Source organism: Parus major, chromosome 1A (assembly GCF_001522545.3).
Source record: "Parus major isolate Abel chromosome 1A, Parus_major1.1, whole genome shotgun sequence".
NCBI lineage: Eukaryota > Metazoa > Chordata > Aves > Passeriformes > Paridae > Parus > Parus major.
In genome coordinates this window covers 57,117,963-57,137,197 of record NC_031773.1, presented here as the reverse complement: position 1 = coordinate 57,137,197, position 19,235 = coordinate 57,117,963, and the positions used below count along the sequence as shown (strand labels likewise).

General features: G+C 41.7%; 1 protein-coding gene across 4 annotated transcripts in view; it reads right to left on the bottom strand.

Moving 5' to 3' along the window:
- The window catches only part of ITPR2 (inositol 1,4,5-trisphosphate receptor type 2), a 241,806-nt gene that overhangs the window by 100,574 nt on the left and 121,997 nt on the right, over positions 1-19,235 (bottom strand). For all 4 annotated transcript variants that reach the window (XM_015628084.3, XM_015628085.3, XM_033514205.1 and 1 more), the window contains 3 exons: positions 14,547-14,737; positions 13,157-13,299; positions 11,484-11,592 (listed from right to left, as the gene is read on the bottom strand). In XM_015628084.3, coding sequence (XP_015483570.1) covers positions 11,484-11,592; positions 13,157-13,299; positions 14,547-14,737 — 443 coding nt within the window. The remainder of the gene's footprint in view (positions 1-11,483; positions 11,593-13,156; positions 13,300-14,546; positions 14,738-19,235) is intronic.

The following is a 19,235-nucleotide window of genomic DNA, read 5'->3' as shown; positions in this document are numbered from 1 at the left end:
CCTAGCAGGAACGTGTGTGAAAGAGCCCCTTTGTGCAGGGCTGCAGCTGCCTGGTGCTGCTTTGCCACCTCCTGTGGCTCTGGAGGCCCCTGCTGGAAGATGGAGCTGGACCAGCACAGCATCGGCAGGGGCAAGAAAGCAGCTGCTTTTCAGCTGCAAATTCAAGAGTTGAGAATCATGCAGAAGAGGTTTGAGAAAACTCTTTTAATTTACTCTGATTTTACTACCTCACGGTTCTTGCAGGGGGCAGAGCCCCAGCTGGCTCAATAGTAAAATCACACTGAATAGCTTAGCAGCAAAACAGACAGATAGTGATCAAAGTACTGAACTTAAGACACAGAAGCCATAAACTGTGGGGTAGATCAAAAGAGAACATCATTCCAGCAACATTTCCCTTCTTGCTCCCAAATAAAGTCTTTCTTCAGCTAAAAATCAGGAAAAAAAAACAGAGAAAAAGGAAAAAGTATGTGCAAAAATAGGAAAGAGAAAGTTTAAAGAGACAAAGGAATCATTTCTTTAGTTTCAGATTGTTTATAGTTTAAAAAATAGGTTAAATACATGATGAATTAAAGTATATATCAAACAGTTGATTTCTTGGGGTTCTTAAAATTTTTTTTGCTTTTTAAATTTTTTTTAAAATGAAGTAAAAGACCTGCATTTAAAGTACCCAATGTGCTAGAATTTGCTACTGAGTTAAAACAAGCTCTTTCAGTATCTCATGTATGGAAATAATCCCTTTATATAAACAGCTTCATCTAAGTCAAGTGGCTCCCTGCAGACCACACTGGGGACAGCAAACCCTTCTCAACACCCTGGCTGAGCATCAGGTGGGAGTCCAGGGGGTGCCAGTTCAGCTGCCACCTCCCAGCCCTGTGCCCACACACAGCCAGCACTGCTCTCACCTGATGCTCTGCACAGGCACAAATAGGAACCACTTTGCCCAGATTTCTGCAGTACAAATTACTCATTTCTGTCTAAGCACACCCCAACTCTAAGTAATCTCCTAAATTTGCTGCTCTCACTGATGTTTTGGGTTGTTTGGGTTTTTTTCTTCATGAAAACATTTCCCCACACAGAACAAAAATCCAAACTCCAACAATAAAATCTGAGGTTTCCCAGGCATGATGTAATTTGCTGTAAGAATACTTAAATGGGAAGGAAAAGAAGAAACGCTTCAACTTCCATTTTTCAAACAGCCCCTTCTAAGTCCTTTATGGTTGGTTTTATTGTGAGAATTATCATTACTACAACAAAGCGCCAGCAACAACCAGGGCAAATTTAAGAAAGACTGTGACATATAACCAGAACAATCCTCTATGCCATTCTGGGTGAATTTACTGACCAGCCCCCACTTTATTGCTAGCAGTGAATTACCACTGTTAACATCTTCTGCCTACAAAAGCAACCTAGTTAAGTGGGTCTCCTTGCAAATTTAAGAATATTCAGGCTGCCAATCTATTCTCCAGGAACATTTTTTTAAAAATGTTCAAAAAAACTGTAAAAGAACTTCCCAGCCATATGCAGGGCTTTCAGCATTTGTTTAAATGCAAAGATTTTCATTTTTAGAGAGCCACAGTCAAATATTTGTATATTTAGAAGAGTTTGGTTTCTTAAAATGCTGAACTGCACCCAGTAGAGCAGCCTGGGAGGAACCTTAGAGCTGGGAACCTCTAACTGGTCACAGCTGAGAAAACACCTGGTTCAAGGGAAGCTTGTTGTTCCTCTGGAAGCAGTAAGGAGTCTTAAAACTGGAAGACCTGAGAGTCAAGTTTATATAAATTTCTTTTGCAGCAGAGACAGGTAGACTGGTATCTAGCCCGACTAGATGGAGGGCTAATGGGACATAAATGCTACAGTAGACAGCTAAGGAGTCAAAAAATCAAGTTTTTTGCAAGAAAGAGGAGAAAAGTAGTAAAAAAATAAGTGGGGAAAGGAAGGGTAGAAGGCTTGAAGGAAAAAGGAATTTAAGGAGACTTTGCTGGTGTAACTGCTCAATAACTGGGGACAAAATGTTTTGAACAAGTCTGCCAAAAGAAATTTTCAGAGTGACAAGGCCCTGTCCCCAGCCCCAAGTGACAGGTCTGTACCTGGAGTTACCAACAATGGTCCCACCCTGCTGAGCACATTTCCCTGTGCCCCATCTGAGCCAGCTGAGGGCCAGCAGTGCCTCTCACTGGCACCCCTGGCAGAAAAAATTATGCCCTCATGGGAGCTCTGAGTATTCTGGTCTTTTTCGCACAAACTCCAGAGGTCAGGTAACCATAAATGAACCTGGCTTTTATTTCAGTAAATAAACACATGCATAATTCAACAAAGCATACTTCAAACTCTGGGATCTGTACAATAAAATCAGAAGAACAGACACTTTAAAGATTCAGAGAAATCCCAAATAACCTATTTGTAATTTAAAATCTCATGATTTTCAAGCCAAATCTCGTGATTTGTTTGTGGCCTGACTCAGGGTTTTCAGTGCTTGGGGCTGGCAACTCTGACTAAGCAGGGATATGAAATAAGAGCGAGAGTGACTGCCTGCCAGGCTTCTGTTTTCCTGGGACAGAAGACAAAGCAGCTCTGACAATTCCAGCTGGCAATACCATCCAGGCACTCCTCCAAGGCCAAACATGCTGGGTAAAATCCTCATCAGACCAAAAAGAAAAAAAAAAATCCTATCAGAAGCAGTAACTGTGGTTGCTTAATAGCTGTTTTCCGAAGTTCAATATAGCATATATTTTCTTTTTCTTGAAAAGGGGGAGAAGGGCCACATTACAGACTAATCCCTTGCCAGATATCATTAGTGATGAAGTCCCTTAGAAATTACATCAGTTTGAAACTAATCAGAAAACAGTGAGTTTCCATTTCCTCCTCCTGCCTGGCTAGACGGAGACCTCAGGATCAGCTTTCATCTGCAGCCTGGAATCAGCCCTCCTCTGCGTCTTGCTTGGTGTGGCAGGGGTGTTAAGCAAGTAATTGCGACCATTAAAAAGAAAAATAGCTCACTCTCTCCTGCTCCCTGTCCCTGTCAAATACCAGCTCCTTCATTAGGCTTCCTGGGAGCTGTCTCAGCACTCTGCAGGAGATTCTCCCTGCTCCTGGTGGAGGTGGGTGCATCCAGCTGTGGCACACATCTCCAGCCACCACCCCCGCGTGCTCCTGGTGATGCCAAACCGGCAGCTGTCCCCTCTCTCCTGATGACCCCAAGTCTCCCCTCACACCTGGTATCTGGTAGGACAGCCTGGGCAGGGAGTGGAATCTAATTTCCACCCCTCTGTGATGCCCAGCCCTCCCTCTACTTGCTCACAGGGTGATGGATGAGGAGCAGAAGCACAGAAAGAGGTCGAGTAGAAGGGCCTTGAAGTTCTTAGTGCTTTTGCTGTCCCTAGTAAGGCAAGAGCATGCCCCATCCTGGTATCTGAAAGGGATTTATCTTTAATTCTTTGTTCTTGGACTGACTAAACCAAAACAATATCATAAACTGATGTTTTCTGTAGAAACTCAGTGCCTGAAACACATTTCTGGATCGTAAATCTTGGACTAGAGCAGTTTATGTAATGCCACCTATTCACGTTGCCCTAAGTAACCATAACTAACCATTCCATTATAATGAGTCCATTATCCCCTGCTTTATTGTATTTTCTCTTAAAACAGAGATCAAAGATTTGGACCTAGTGGCATCATACTGATTTCATTTTTACTACTGGCTCCCTAGGTCTATCATAAATATTCATTGGCCATCCTTAATACAAGGCATTGAATTCTGCTCACTGCTATCTCTGGTGCGACTGCAAAGTACAAACAGGATTGTTGCTCAAACATATTAAATAAAGCAGCAGCAAATTTGTGACAGTCAACAACAACAGCAACAACAACAACAAAAACACCTGGAAAACAAAAGAACCCTTTTTCTCTTCCAAGGAAATTCAGAACCAAAGGAGACATTTTCTCTCGCCCCCTCCTTGACTACTGCAGACATTTGACTGCTGTGGGAATTGAGCCGTGCAGCAGCAGCAGCAGCAGCTGACCTGCTCCCACAGACAGGAGACGTTTCTGAAAAGTCCACAGTTGCCACACTGTGGTCTCTGCGATACTGCAGCACTCTCTGTGCTTCCCAGTAAGAATTATAACCCTTACCTGGCAGTGGTACTGAAACTGCTCATAAACGTGGCCTTTTCTTATAGGAATTAATTCTGAAAAGGGAGTGGGAAGCATGTGGGGAAAAATATCTTCCAGAATAATAGTCCAGAAAAAGGTTCATGTAGTTTTATTCTCCTAACTCCCAAAAAACCCTGCAACCACCCCAAACTTCAGGGTGCCTGCAATTTGTTTCTCTCACATGTTCCTCTGAACTCCCTTCCCACCTCAGTGCAGCAGTTCCCAGGGATTGTGGAAACCCCTGTTGCATCCATGTCTCCTGCTCTTAAAATAAGCACAAAGGCTCCTTGGGATCTCAACTGGGGACTTTGAACCAATCACTAAAATTAGGGTGGCCATGGGAATTGTGGTTTTTCCTCCAGTTAAGTAACTCTGAGAGCATTAACACATATCATTCTAAACAAGACCATCTACTCCATTAAAAACAAAACAATATGCTTACACACCAAATGAACATTCTAATACTTATCTTCTAATATAACTCCACCATGGAGGTAAAAGAAAAAGAGAAGGAATAGGAATAAATAACCTTAAATAAATATTTATATTTATGCACATGAATCTATCCTCCACATACCTGAAGACATGAACCATATGATAAAACTGTTGACTCATTTTACATATTACCTTACAACATATCTTTGGTAATTTACCAAGTCCCTTGCCAATCTAGGATCTGCTAGAACCTTCCACTAAATTCCTAAAAAATCTGCATAATTTAAAATCTAGAAATAAAACAAGTCAGGGAGAAAACCTTGATCCCAATGTCTTTGTGATGTAGAATTTGATTCAAAGGGCTATAGTGAGCATGGAATTTTCACTTCTAGATGTACTGAAGTCTTTAGTGAAATTCATCTCACCTGTACTCAAAACAACAACAAAAGAAAATCTAGTTGCTGTTGTTCACAAAAAGGATCCTGATCAGTTCCATGAATATTGTACCTGAGTACGGTGAGATGAATCATCCTCAGAGCTCTAACAGTTTCATTTATTAAACAGATCTCTTCCCTTGCACTCTTTTCTAATTTGTTTTTAACGAATAGAAATATCAATAGAGAAGGATGTCAAGCAGTTTGCAGGCAGTTAAGGTTTTCATGCTGGTTTGCTCTTTGTAAGATCACATCCATAGGAAGGAGTTAATGGGAAATAAGATGGGCAAACCCCCATGTCCCATATACTGTGTAAAGGGGGAATTCCAGAGCAGAAATCAGTCATTTGAAGCTCAGAGCAAGGAACAGGCTACTCCAGTTTTATTGGTTTGGTTGATGCTGTTTAAATTAGTAACTAAAAAAATATTTTACAGCATCAGATGCTCCTTTAGAGGAGAGATGACATATGTAAGAAGGGCAGATGATACAAGTTCCAAAATAATTTATCAATCAGGATTTGGGGCTTAATATTTCTGAAAGAAAACTGGATAACAACATACCATATTCTTAAAATTTGATAAATATGAGCTGCTGAGAGACTACAGTTTTTTGGATGAAATGTGTTAACAACCATGTGTTTTTACAGCCTGGGCATCCTGCCATTAGATTAGTTTGTGACTTGAAGAACATACAAACAAAGGAAAAATAACCAAGGTTTTGGAACAAAAAAGAGTAAGTACCAGAGGGTAGTGAACACCACTGCTCACTGAACTATCACCTGAAACAGAAGTTCCTTTAGGTCTCTGGAGATACTTTATTTGCATCATGGCAAGTTAACAATTATGCATATGAAAGAGAGGGCAGAATCATGACTGCAATGTAGTTAGGTCTGTGTTCACTGCCCCTGCAGCAGATTAAACTGCTCCTGCCTTTCACTAGATAAGGACCTGCACTTTGTTCAGTGTCAGGAGGGCTGTCTCCTGAATTACCTGTCCTTGATACATGACTTTGAGTTTAAAGTTCTTGTCCAGCTCAACAAGAGCAATGCACTCTGCCTGAAACTACCCATGGCACAGACCCCTGTGAGCACCGCACAACTGGCCCAAGCACAGTGGCTCTGAACAGGCTTCTGAAGGTGACACAAACAGGTGACAGTCCAAAGCTGGAGCAAATCTCTAGGGCCTGTTACTTACAGAAAAAAAAAAAATCCCCTTAAAAATGTCACACTTTTCATATATGAAGTTCTCATATGTTTTTGCATCAGCAACAAATGTGCATGACTGAAAATCCAGCAGAATATCTGGGGGCTGTCCAGCAGTGTTGTCCTTCAGTCCAGAACAATGCACATCACAGGAGGGATAAGGGGTACCCCAAAGTTGAGAGATGCTAATTCAGAATATTCTGGTTGATGCTGCCTGTCACAGCCCCAGAAATGTGCAGCAATAACAACACAACAGTGGCTGATGGCCCGAGGCTCTGAGCACTGTGGCTGACAACACCTGGCTAGAACAAGCAACACCATCACATGCCTCCTGGTATCCTTTTGCTTAATTATCCCAGCTTGAAACCTAGAGGGGGAAAAGTGAAACTGTGCTCATTTGTTTTTCTGTAGGTTTTCTCTCTTTTGTAAAATGTCAGTGCGTGGGTCTAATGAGAAATTACCACACTTGAAGGTTCTGACCACATCCAGTGTTTAGTCTTGCATATCTGAAAGCTCTGGTGCTCCTGCCACTGCAATTACTGGCTCAGAGGATTCAGGGCAATAGCAAAGCCTGAATCCTCTGCTGCAATGAATTCCTGGAGGCTTTGGCTCTGCAGCTGAGCACCAGCTTCACACAAAGCATCTCCAAGACCAGGGGTTTGTCCCACTTGTGTTTGACTTTTCACTCACCATTTAACGCCCATGACAAAGCCACAACAGCAGTTTTTTGACCATACCAGAAGTGCTGGTCACAACCAGACTGGCACTGCTGGAGATAACCAAACATTCTTCCTCCCTTCACCTCCAGTTCCTCTCTGTGAACTGGCTTCCTAAGGAGGGAATTTTTAATGCAGGATCCTGCAAAAGTGTCTTATCAGCTAAAAGAGAGGAGTGTTTTTTTTACAAACAGCACTGAGTGTACATGTTCTCCTGTGGTGTTTCTGACCCTCTATCGCCTTGCAGGCACACTGAGCTTAGTGAGGAGAATGGCCTGTTGACAACAGGGAAAACCAGGCCAGTCCACAGGTATTTTTATACATCAGCACAAATAAAACTGACAGCAGAAACAGGGAAAAATTAAATATAATTCTTCAAAATGCCTGCAGTGCCACTGACCCAAAATGTGAGTAGTAACACAAATAAAGGAATTTGGATCCCGCTCTCCCATTTAAAATAAGCATCCTTTTGAGGTATGATACATTCAGCAAGCAACACATTTTCAAAATGATTCTCTTTTTCCTTCTCTTTTTTTTTTTTTTTTTAACCTACAAATGCTGTTTATCTGAATGCTGCCTAATTTGCACATGCAAATGATCTTGAAAAGATGAGGCTGTAGAATAGAACACAGTTTAAGTTGAGAATGTCTGTGATTCAACTGAGCTGCAATGCTTGGACACTTTAGTGGCTCCCAACAAAATCTCTTGGCTTCTAAAACCCATTGAGGCCATTTACCCCAGCAGGAAAAGACCTGCAGCTCCCACTGGCTTCAGCTTGACTGGTAGATCAATATAATAATAAACTGGCACTACTGATTTTGACAAACTCACTGGAGTTTTGTCAACAGCTCTACATGAAAAGATTCAGTTCTTCCAGCACAAAATGACCAAGAGCCAGCAGTGGTCATATCTGGGACCACATCTTACAGGAATAAAATACATTTGTATTTCCACCAAAGCTGTACTGGTTTTTTTTCACATGTGTATTTGGTGGTGTTCCTGCAAACAAAGGGGAGAGGACAGCTTACATTTGATGTCTAAAGTTGAATGCAAAACAAAAGACCACAAAGCTACTTCCATGATTTTAAATCATGAACTGGTGCTAATGTCTAAGAGAAAACCAACATTTTTCATGAGCTTTTCCAAAAAAGGCAAAAAAGCACAGCTACTTATTTCTGACAATTAAGCAGCTTACAGAGTCTTTGTTCTACTGACACTTAAAAATGCAGTTTTCAATTATTTATATTGAAGTTCAACACCTAAAAGAGGAAGAAAAAGTATAAAGTGTGTGCTCTGCAGCACAGGCACCCACCCCTTCCTGGAGGGTTCCATCCATTTACAACAGTGTTTCTCAGAGAAGCTGCCTTAGGGAGGGGCACACAGGCCTGGATTCTGCCACATTCTCTAACACCCTATTATCCATTAGCACAACTGACCAGATGTAGTATGTACATGGTAGCAGAGGATAATTTCTCCCCAGGGGTGCTGACCTGATTTATGAACAGGTGGGAAATCAGGAGGTTGTCCATACCCAAGGCATTGCCATGTCAGCAGGTAGAGTGATGCAAGAAGTCACCATCTGAGCACCATTAGGTCAAGAGTTCAACAGCTTCATCCAATTCACTGAGGAGGGTTTAATTTAAGCTTCTGAATCCTCTTTGAAGCTGCTGGGCCACCCTTCCTGGCCCACCAGCTCTGTTGTACAAACTGGCACCTTAAGCAGGGCAGCAAGGTAATGCTAAGATTTTAAACTGCTCCAATCATTTGCAAAGTGAGCGCACATCAGTCTACACATCTCAGGTGCTTTTGGAAATGTTACTCAGATTCAAACTGAGATGTATAAATAGGTCTAGAGGCAACATTCTCAAAGAAATTAAACTGATATCAAGCACTGCAGTGAAACACAAAAAGATATGCCTAAATAAATTCAAAAATCCCAGTCCAAGATCCTTTAGGTTTTGGAAAATGGGTATAAAAATGGCCAGCGATTCTAAACCCAAATGTAGATGAGGTGGATCTAGTCCAAGCACAGTCCTTTCTGTCCCTCCTGCTTTCCTTCTAAAATAATCAGTCTGAACCAAGCTTTAGATAAATACATTTAAATACTACAGTAGCTTTCTGAACTGGCAATGTGAGCTCCCTCCACACACTGCTTTCCCCAAGTGTTTTAACTCTGTTTTGGAAGAGAGGGGCTGTAGATCAGGTTTCACTCCTGTCAGTGACCTAATCAATACAAACAGAGCTAGGACTCGATGCAGAACTCCCAGGAGACTGCAATAATCACCCACACTTACTTATGAAAGCCAATCAATGTCCAGGGGGTTTTATGTGTCATTTATATACCTTAAATTAAACTTCTGAAATTAAACTTTGATTCCCAGCACGATTACATGCTGTGGTGCTAAGCAAGACAAAGGCACAAGTGAGTGCTGCCTCCAAGGCTGACTGCAAGGAAATCCAAGGATGTGGAGCCAGGAGAGCATGAGAGACCTGAAACTCACCGCCAAGGGGAGGTGCAACCATAGAGTTCACATAGTGGATACAGGAATAGGCATAAAAACAGTGAAATAAGCCCCTACTTCTATTTTGCCTCCTGTTCATTCAGCAAATGACATAGGCTACCTTCCAGTGGTCAAACGAAGGACAAAGACCTTAGAAGGTGCTCAGTGGTGGGAATTAACATGAAGAGAGAGGAGGAAGTTTTATTTCATGATTTCATCCTTCTTTCTCACTGTGGGAAAGTCTGCAGAAACTGGAGGTTTACCATTTCTGTCAGGTTTATCACAGAAAATACAATTTGATGGGTGATTAGCAAACTCAGGCTTCCTGTCAAAATGTCCCACATCCCTCAGTAGCTTTGTTCTTATAATGGTCATAATGGTTATGACCATTATGTGTGTACTACTTGTTTGTTTTTTTTTAATATCTGCATTCCATAGTTATAACTTTGCAGGCAGTGAGATCACAGCTCAAAAAAAGATGGGAAACACGCACATGAGGCTATTCATTGTGCTATTTTTAGTGTTCTGAAGTCCATGGCATTGAACAATGACTCATAAGAGTAGCAAGCCAGAGAAGCACTTGCAAAGCATATCCAAGCTTGTTTATTCACGTATTTGTTTGCACTGATTCATCACATTGCTCAGTGTAAAACCAGTGGGACTCCAGAGGAAGCACAGGGGAGAAATTATGTTTAGAAGGAGCTTCTCCACCCACCATGCACCCCTGAGCTGATGGAGGTCACATGAGGGATTTGGGACTACACCTTCTCTACCCACTCCTGAGAAGCAGAGCCCTTACAGACCTATGGAGTACATTCCCTCTGATGGGAATTCGCTCCCTTAACTCTGTCTCCCTTTATCAGCACCCACAACAGGGTACAAGGAGAAACTAAAAGAAGCAAATCTTCTTGCTTGTTTCAAGTCCTACATTAAAAGTGTTGCCTTTTTTCCTCCCCTGTAGTCCTTACAGGAGGTTAACTTATGGTGCATCTATGAAATTCTTTTGGAGAGGTTTGGTAAAGGTCAGTTACAAAAGCAAATTATTTTTCCCATGTGATGCAGTGGTGTTATGCACCCATAATGCTATTAGAATGAATGTGAATAATAATAAAGAATAATAATATCTGCTTCCCCTGTGAAATTCTTTTTGTGACATTTAAAAAGAATTTGTCTGCCTAGGCCTAACTACAGTTTTCTTTGAGGAGGAGGTGAAGATGGGGTTGGTTTCCTCTACTTACACTGGTTATTTTTGCACAGGGCAGGTCTGATGTCAGCACTGAGAGATTGGATGATAGCTCCATGATTCATATTTAAGAGTGAATAATGCTGAAAGGATTTGGGGAATACCCAGAAATACAGATAAGAGGAAACTACACAGAAGACACTGGGATCAGGCTCAGAAGGAGCAGGGACAGCTGACATCTACACCTGAATCTGCCTACTGATAGCCAAAGGAACAGGCAAAATGAAAGAGGAATTTGAAAGACTTGGTTTTGCAAGAGAAAACTGGGCAATGAGGGGAGAGAGGAATGCAAGAAATAATTAGACACTTGCAGAGTACAGACTATGTCACTTCTTCCCAAAACTGGCAGCTCTGCTTAAACATTGCAGATTTACTTTCACACATTTGCGAGCATGAAAAAGTGTGTGGAGTACAAAAGTCTGGCACCACAGGCAGCAGGGAAAAACTGTACAATTGCAATTAAAAAGACCTATATGTCTGTTGATTTTGTGGTAAAGTCAGGTGTGACAAATGAAGAACAATCACCAGAAACAGAGACTATGCAATGTATAGTAATTACACTTAGTAATACTTGCTGCTGCTCCTTCATTTCATCTTGCTTGCCTTGACTCTTACCAAGTCCCTCACACAAAACTATGTAAGGCAGAGAGTTTCTTTTATTTCAGACCGGCTTCCTACCTTACCACACTGTTCCTAAGACACCAGGTTATCTCTAAGACATGCACAAAATTGAAATAATGTTAGATTCTGTTATTAATACTGTGCTGTTAGTTCTATATTTAATATTAAAAGTGGTAGCAGTACCTCTTCTGCAAAGTTGGTTTTCTTGTCAAGCATTTCTCGTAAAGTTTGAAGGATTTTAATGCAGAGCTTTTCTTCTTTCTCCATTAGCTTCTTTGTGTGATTAATCAACCTGAAAGTGAAATATTAAAACTCTAAGAGCATTTCACATTGTTGCTAAGCCATACTACAATTTCTTTATGTAAAAATTGTCCATCACTATATTTTTCCTCAAGGAAAGGGAATAAAAGTGGTCAAGAGAAATCATAATTAAAAAGGAAATGGGATTTTCAAGGTGTTGGGATATTTTTGTGTCAATTTGCAAATTGTACTGCCCTTACAGAAGGCACAATTCTACATCCACCTTTTATGACGGCTTCCAGATTAAGATCCAGACTTGCTATTTCATCTTTACTTTATTTAAAGGTAACTTATTTTAACCATTATTTAAAGGTAACCAGGATTTACCATGCATCTTGCATACTTTAAAAGCTACAACCTTTACACCTTCCAACTTCTATGATGGTTGTAATATATTTATGATATAATTAAAGTGGTATTCAGCCAAAAGGATTTCCAAAAAACCTTACATGGAAGTGTTCAGAAATACAGACATTTGGATGAAGCATAATTGTTGTATACATTCACACAACCACTTGACAAGCCAGAAAACAAGGTCCATTTCTGTCTCCAGCTATGACTATGACAGGAGTTTGGATGTCAGTCAGCTGAAGCCGACACCAGAAGCAGCCTTTCTGTCTTTGTGCAGAACAGATCTGTGCACAGGTCCTTGCACTGGTTCACACATTGTTGCAGAAATGTTTGTGAAAATAAGAAGGGAGGAGGTCTGAAGGCCTTGGACAGGTTTTGTTTTTGGGTTTTTTTTGCATTTTGATGCTGGCTTCAAACAGGAGTTTGGACAGACAACATCAGATGGGATAATCTCAAAACTGAATTTTTTTTTTTTTTTAATCTTTCCAAACATATAAAGTATATTGTTAAAATGCTACCTCTGCAGAATATGCAAATAACCAAGGAATCAGGAGAGCTGCCAAATGCATTCATTTCCCCCAAGTTATCTCTGTTTAAATTATAGTTTCTCAAGGGCGGGGAGGGCATCTCACTTGAGAACTAATAAAAAATTTGCAAGACTCTATTCCAATGCACAGACTGCAAATAAAACATCTAATAATTCAAGACCAGACAGGGGTCCCAGTGAAATGTATTTTCAAAAAGCTGTTGGCAGTTTAAAATTAAAATATCAATTTGCTGTACCAAAAAAAAAATCCAACAAAAAGCCCACAAGCATTGAGCAGCCCACTGCTTCATTATAAATTCTTGAAAATTCTGCAATGGAAAAATCTATGTTTCTGTTGTAGATTCGGTGAAATGTAATAGCAAAAGTAGCCCATTGAAAATAGAGAAGTACGTTGAGCCTGCCACAATTTTAACAAGCCACTAACATCCCATTCCTAGCAGGTAAGGCAAGCAACCTCCCTCTCTCTGTGCTCTCCAGACAACAGAACTGGGAAATATAAAATATGGAGCAAAAGGCCTCACTTTAAGCTTTCAACAGTGAACTTGGACACCTGCATGCTCAAGTTTCTGCTGAAAACCAGAGGTAAGTGCTTTTGAAAATGTTAAAACCCTGCCATCTTTCCCAAAGAAGCAAATAGGCCCCTCTGTACGCCACTTACTTGGACATGAAAGCTCCGCATCTTATTCTGGCATCGCTGCCCTCAGGGAACAGGAGCTCTGGGCTGTGCAGCACATCAACCAGCACTGAGAATTCAGCTTGCATCATGGGCGTGAATTGCTGCTCCAAGGAGGACACCACGTCCTGGGGAAGACAGGAGAACATCCATAACTGCAAGAGAACTACTTACAGAATCGCTGTGGCGCGCACAGTTTGGTGTGATGCACTGCTTTGACCCAGTGTGATGCCCAGCTGCAAGAGCCCTGGGCAACCCAGGTGGCTGTAAAGACACTACAAGCCTTTCTTCATGCCACTCCTCACACAGGGCAAGGGGAAAAAGGTTACTCTCTTTCAAACTTCTCCTCTGCAGTAGTACTCACAAAACTTGTGACAACAGTTAGGATGATGCTGTGCTGGACTAACCATGCTCATCACACACAGTTAACGTGTTACCTCAGGGGTTGTGTCCTTGGTCTTTAGGGCTCCTCCATTTGTCTGTGTCCTGCTGTTTTCTCAGGTCATAAACCCCTGATGCTGTTTAGGCTCTACATGCACAAGGTGATCTCCATCTCATGGCAATCTCCGGTGACACAAACATGACCTAAGACCTCCAGTATCTCCTCTGCATCCAGAACAGGACATGTGGCCATAAAAAGGCAGAAAGGAGATGATGCTCTGTGGAGCACTTTGAGGACAACACAACTTGAACACTGTGTGCAGTTTTGGGCACCACAATGTAAGTGTCCAGAGGAGGGACATGGAGAGGGTGAAGGGCCTGGAGGTGAAGCCACACAAGGAGCAGCTGAGGGCACTTGGTCTGCTCATCTGGGGAAGAGCAGACTGAGGTCAGAGCTCACAGCAGTTCTGCAGCTTCCTCATGAGGGGGAGAGGAGGGACAGGCCCCGATCTCTGCTCTGTGTGACCAGGGGCAGGACCTGAGGGAATGGCTTGAGCTGTGTCAGGGGAGGGTTAGGGTGGGTATCAGGAAAACGTTCTTCCCCCAGAGGGTGCTGGGGCACTGAACAGGCTCCCCAGGGAATGGTCACAGCCCCAAGGCTGCCAGAGCTCCAGGAATGTTTGGACAGTACTCTCAGGCACAGGGTGGGATTGTTGTGGTGTCTGTGCACGGCCAGGGGTTGGACTCAATGATCCTCGTGGGACCTTTCCAGCTCAGCTCATTCTGTAATACCTCCTACCCTTCTCTGACTTCTGTAGGAGCCAAATACTGATCCTGAAGAGCTGAGCCTTCAGCTGCCCCCACACAGAAGTGCAGTGGGTCCTCTCATCCAGCACTAAAAATTCACTGGGCTTGTCTCTGGTATTTTCCACATTTGGCACATGTGAGGTAACTGCAGTCCCACTGCTGCCCAAGCCATTTGCTATTTCTGTACCTGTAGTTTCTCTATGATATTCCTGTAATCCCAGGCAGGCCCACCAAGAGCTTCTTTGAAGCGAGGTCCACTGCGGGCTGACATCCTCCACCCCATGGCTGCCCTCTGCACCATGTTGGAGTGACTCTTCATGAACAAGGTGTTCACCTGGCTGTCCAAATCCACTGGAATCGCAATCCCACGGTTCTTTGCTTTAATAGGAAGGAAAAACCCAAGATATTTACAGTGGCAAAAACTTGAAAATCTTACAGAGATTATGGCATACTAAAGTCTGATCCCATTGAAGTTAAGGGTCAGGGTAATCTCACTTCAACAGGTATTAAAAATAAGGATCCTAAAAATAAGAACCCTTAAAAATAAGCATTCCTAAGTGGTAGAAATCAACCGCAATCTAGTTAAAGAAAGCAAGCTGTACTACTTTAAATGAGAGGAGGGTCATTTCCAGTATATATTTTCACAGACATTTATTTTTAAAAACAATATTAATTTTTTTACTAACTTGAAAAAAAATCCAGAGATATTATTAAGAGTAACAAAAGGAGTATGTTTTATTATTTCAACAGTTAGTTTTACTCTATTCAGAAGGAAATTCTGAAATTTTTCTTTCTAGTGGACATAGGCACATTTATCTAATTCATCACAAGTTCTCTCTCTGTTGCTTAACTGTGTATTTCTCTCGTGAAAACCTTGAGGAACCGAGTGCTTACAAATTAAATCTGAAAAAGACTGTCTCCTCTTCTGTCCGGGTTTCCTATACTGCTAGGGTTGCTAAACCCTGGATTCCTGGATGGTGTCTGGATGCCATTGTAATTGATACAGTACCTAATAAATATCTGACAGTCTAACTAATAGTTAGAAGAATTTAATCAATAGCTAAAAAATTTATTTTTTTTTTCTTTTTAGACCTAAGAATCAACAAATGACAGTAGAGAGAATTTTAAAAAAATTAGGAGAGATTTGCAGGAATTCTTTTTTTAGAATTTTTAGATTACAGAACATCCACTATTAAACTACAATTTCATCCTGAGCTATTGTTTGAAAAGGAAGTTTGAATGGCAATGTTAGAAGGTATCTGCCTTCTCCCCCAGTAAAATCTCTGTGCTAGCTGCTCCTCTCCATTCCACTGGAGATGAGAGTGACAGTGTTCTCTGTCTCAGCATTGGTAGTCTGAAATTCAACCAAAAAACAAGAGTTTGCTCCATCCCTGGCAGTGTTCCAGGCCAGGCTGGACAGGGCTCTGAACAACCTGGGACAGTGGAAGGTGTCCCTGCCCATGGCAGGGAGTGGAGCTGGATGTTGTTTAAGGTCCTTTTCAACACAAACCATTCTGTGAGTCTATGATCAATATCTCTGAAAGATCAGGTCGTGTTCCAGTGATTAGGCTCTGTATTCCATGTCAGTTCACTTAATTTCTGTGGCACAGCTTATGTTTAATAAAAACTTAAAAGTAAAATGGACCTGTTCTAATCCATTTGTAATAATGACCAATAATAAGTAACTTTTCCGTTTTCCTTATTGAAATAAGCTGAATTTTAAAGAACCATTAGCCCAAATTGCAGTTCTGCACAATGTTTTTCTGAGACATTGCCCTACCTTTCCACACTAACACACTTTCCACAGTGGGGGAAGGCATCAAAAATACTTCATCTCTCCCTCCCAGCTCTAAAACATATCCAGCTTTATGTCTTGAACCTGTGAAGGCAGCAGATGCCCTTCTGTCCCAAACAGCCCATGCCTCCAGCCCCACGGGAGGATGTGCAGGCAGAGGCACCACACAGCTCAGATGAATGAAAGCTGCAGTGCTGCCAAGCACAGTGAGTCACAGATCCCAGGCACAAACTTTCTCTTCTCCTCAGGACTAGACTGAAATGACAGCTTTTATTATAAACCTAAATCTAGCTGTGACACCTCAACCCCCAACCTCAGAGACTGTGGCAAGGGCACTCTGTCAGAGAAACTCTCTTCCCTCTAATGGATCCCATGGGTTCAGGGCACCCTCCTCTCTTCCCACTGCAAGGCTGGATCCTGATGCAGGACTGGGGCTTCCCCCCATGGATCAGGCTGTTCCATTGGGATGGAAGAGAATTATCTAATTCCATTTCTGGTAGGCACTTTCTTTTAAATAGTTGGCCACAGGGAATTGGAAATAAAAAAAAAAAAAGTTAAGCTGGGAAGACACAAATTGACTTTTCCTCTCTCCATTTGTTTTGAAGGCAGGTTCCTGATTACATGTGGAAAATGCCATGTATGGCTGGCCATTATTTCTAATGATTGTTTTTCCATATAATTCAACTGGGCTGTTTTTTCAAAACACATTTGCCCTGTTGCTGCCTACTTTACTAGAGAAGTCCATTAAAGTTCTGCCAATATGGGTAGGGTGCTGCAGCCTATTAATCCAATTTATTGTGTCCTCATGTCAATCACTGGAATGCTACTGGACAATCCTCACTTCTCAATTAAGTGGAATGTATGCAGAATCCTTATGTATTGAAGAATAAATTTAGCAACGGGGAGCACACTGTTCAGAGGAAAACCCAGGCTTCTGCAGTCCTATAGATGCCATTTGAACTTAACAACTTCCATCATTGTCTAAGGAGCAGTCAAGGACTATGATTGTTCAAAGAGTTGCAGCTAATTAAAACTATCACAAAGAAAACCAGAGAGAGAAAAAAAACTACTCCTTTGTTTTGAGCAGTTCTTACATGTATAATTCCATTTGTAATTAAGATTTGTATTGGTTGTCAAAGGGCACTGTTGAAGTCTAAGCTATAAACAAAGCCTTTGTCTTCTTATTTCTTTTCAGCTTGTAGAAAGTTTAGCTTTCATTTGTTTCACATTTCATTATTTAAAACAACATGAAACATATTTTTACATTTTGGAAAGCTGATGAACAAATGTGAACATAAATATTTATTTTTAATTTAGGTGTTGTAGGCTGCTTTCCTCTTCAAAATGTGTCAATCTCCCTTAAAGCATCAACATCAAATATTTAAAAGCATGTTTATTTTTGTTCCACTTAGAAATACTTTTGGACAGCACTCAAACTTGAAAAGTATGGTTGGAGCTGGTAGACAAAGGAGCCAAGAGGGGGTAAAAGTCTGTCTTTCATCTGACTGATTAACTTGGGAAATAGCTACATGGCTGTCTGTACATAAGTATCTAGCAGGATACTTACCAGAATGGACTCAATGATCCTTGTGGGTCCCTTCCAGCTCAGAATATTGTGTGATTCTGTGATGTCTTCAGCACAGGTAAATTCTGCCCTGCAGTGGAGGGCAAGTGCCAGGCTTATACAGTGCCCATTTCCCACCTAGGGCACTGTGCATGGGGCTAATTACATCCTGAACACACAACACCATTTTGCCAGTGTCAGAGGAGATGGAATTTCTTGGAAATCCTTTAAACTACTAACTCTCAATCTGCTGCTCCCAATTATCTCCCAGCAAGAGAGACAAGATGAGCCAAGACAAGCGAGCAAACACGACCTGTGGCAGTGGTAAGAAACACAGTGCTGCAAATTCAGCCAGGTCACAGCAAAATGTTGTGCCCTGTCCTGGCTGGTTCTGTGGGCATCCAGTGATCAGCAGCATTCCTCTCCCATACTGCTTAAACAATGAAATAGTTTTCAAAAGAAAAGGGCACCGTGAATGCTAAGAATCAAGCAGGTAAAAATCAAGGTACTCTAGGTGAGCAAGCTCCAGCAAAGTCCCAGGAGCACAGTCCAGCTGCTCCCAGAGAGGCTGAAATGGGCCCAGGTGTTATTTTGTTAAATTACCTCCATGTAGTTCTCTTCACAGAAGCACAGCAATTGGACCTGTTTTAGCAATGCCTCCTGAAGCACTGTCCTTTCATTGTGCTGCTGCCTGAGTCTGAGGACCAATTTAGTCCTAAGGATTTCCAGGAAGTGGCCCTTGCCTGTAATTTTCCTTACATGCCCATTCTTCAGAATAATCTATCTTGCCATAAGGAACCTCACCGTTCTCGCTATTTCCACCTACTGCTCCCTAATTTTAAATTTCTCTCCATTAGCTTTTGCAGTATATACAGAACACAGCATTGTGTGTTGGCTTCACAGCTAATTCACCCTGAAGCATCCCTGGTGTGGGTTTTCAGGGGGTCACGCAGGCATGTGGTCCCTAGGAGCCCCTCGAGGGGGTCAGGAAAAAGCCCCAGCTGTACCTGGCTGTGAATCCTTTGCTCTGCTCATAGTTTACACCCCCTGGTAGTCACAGACAGCTCTATCATGTTCTCCCACACCTCCCAGTTGTCACGTAACGGAGTGACGCATATTTAGTTCAATTAATTTTGTTCCATAAATCAGTCCCTCCAGCTCCTTAATCATTTACTGACTGCTTAACAAATGCATTTGGATGGAGAGACACTAATGCTAGCAACAGCAAGACTTTTTAAGGGAAATAAAAGCTTTGTGTAGACACGACACAAACCTGCCAATCTTGTACCCTTCACTTGAATGTTTTTTTCCAACAGAAAATCTACACTAAAATATTTATCAGCCTGTAAAAAGATCATCATTGAATTTTTCTTGCAATTAGGGAAACACAAACAGTTAAAATAGAATAAAATATGTGCTTCATCTGAAATGTATTCTTCTTGCTGTCAAAAAAGTAACAACAGGATAATTATTTTATTTGAACTAAAAATTGAAAATGAAGGTCTAGCTTTTTATAA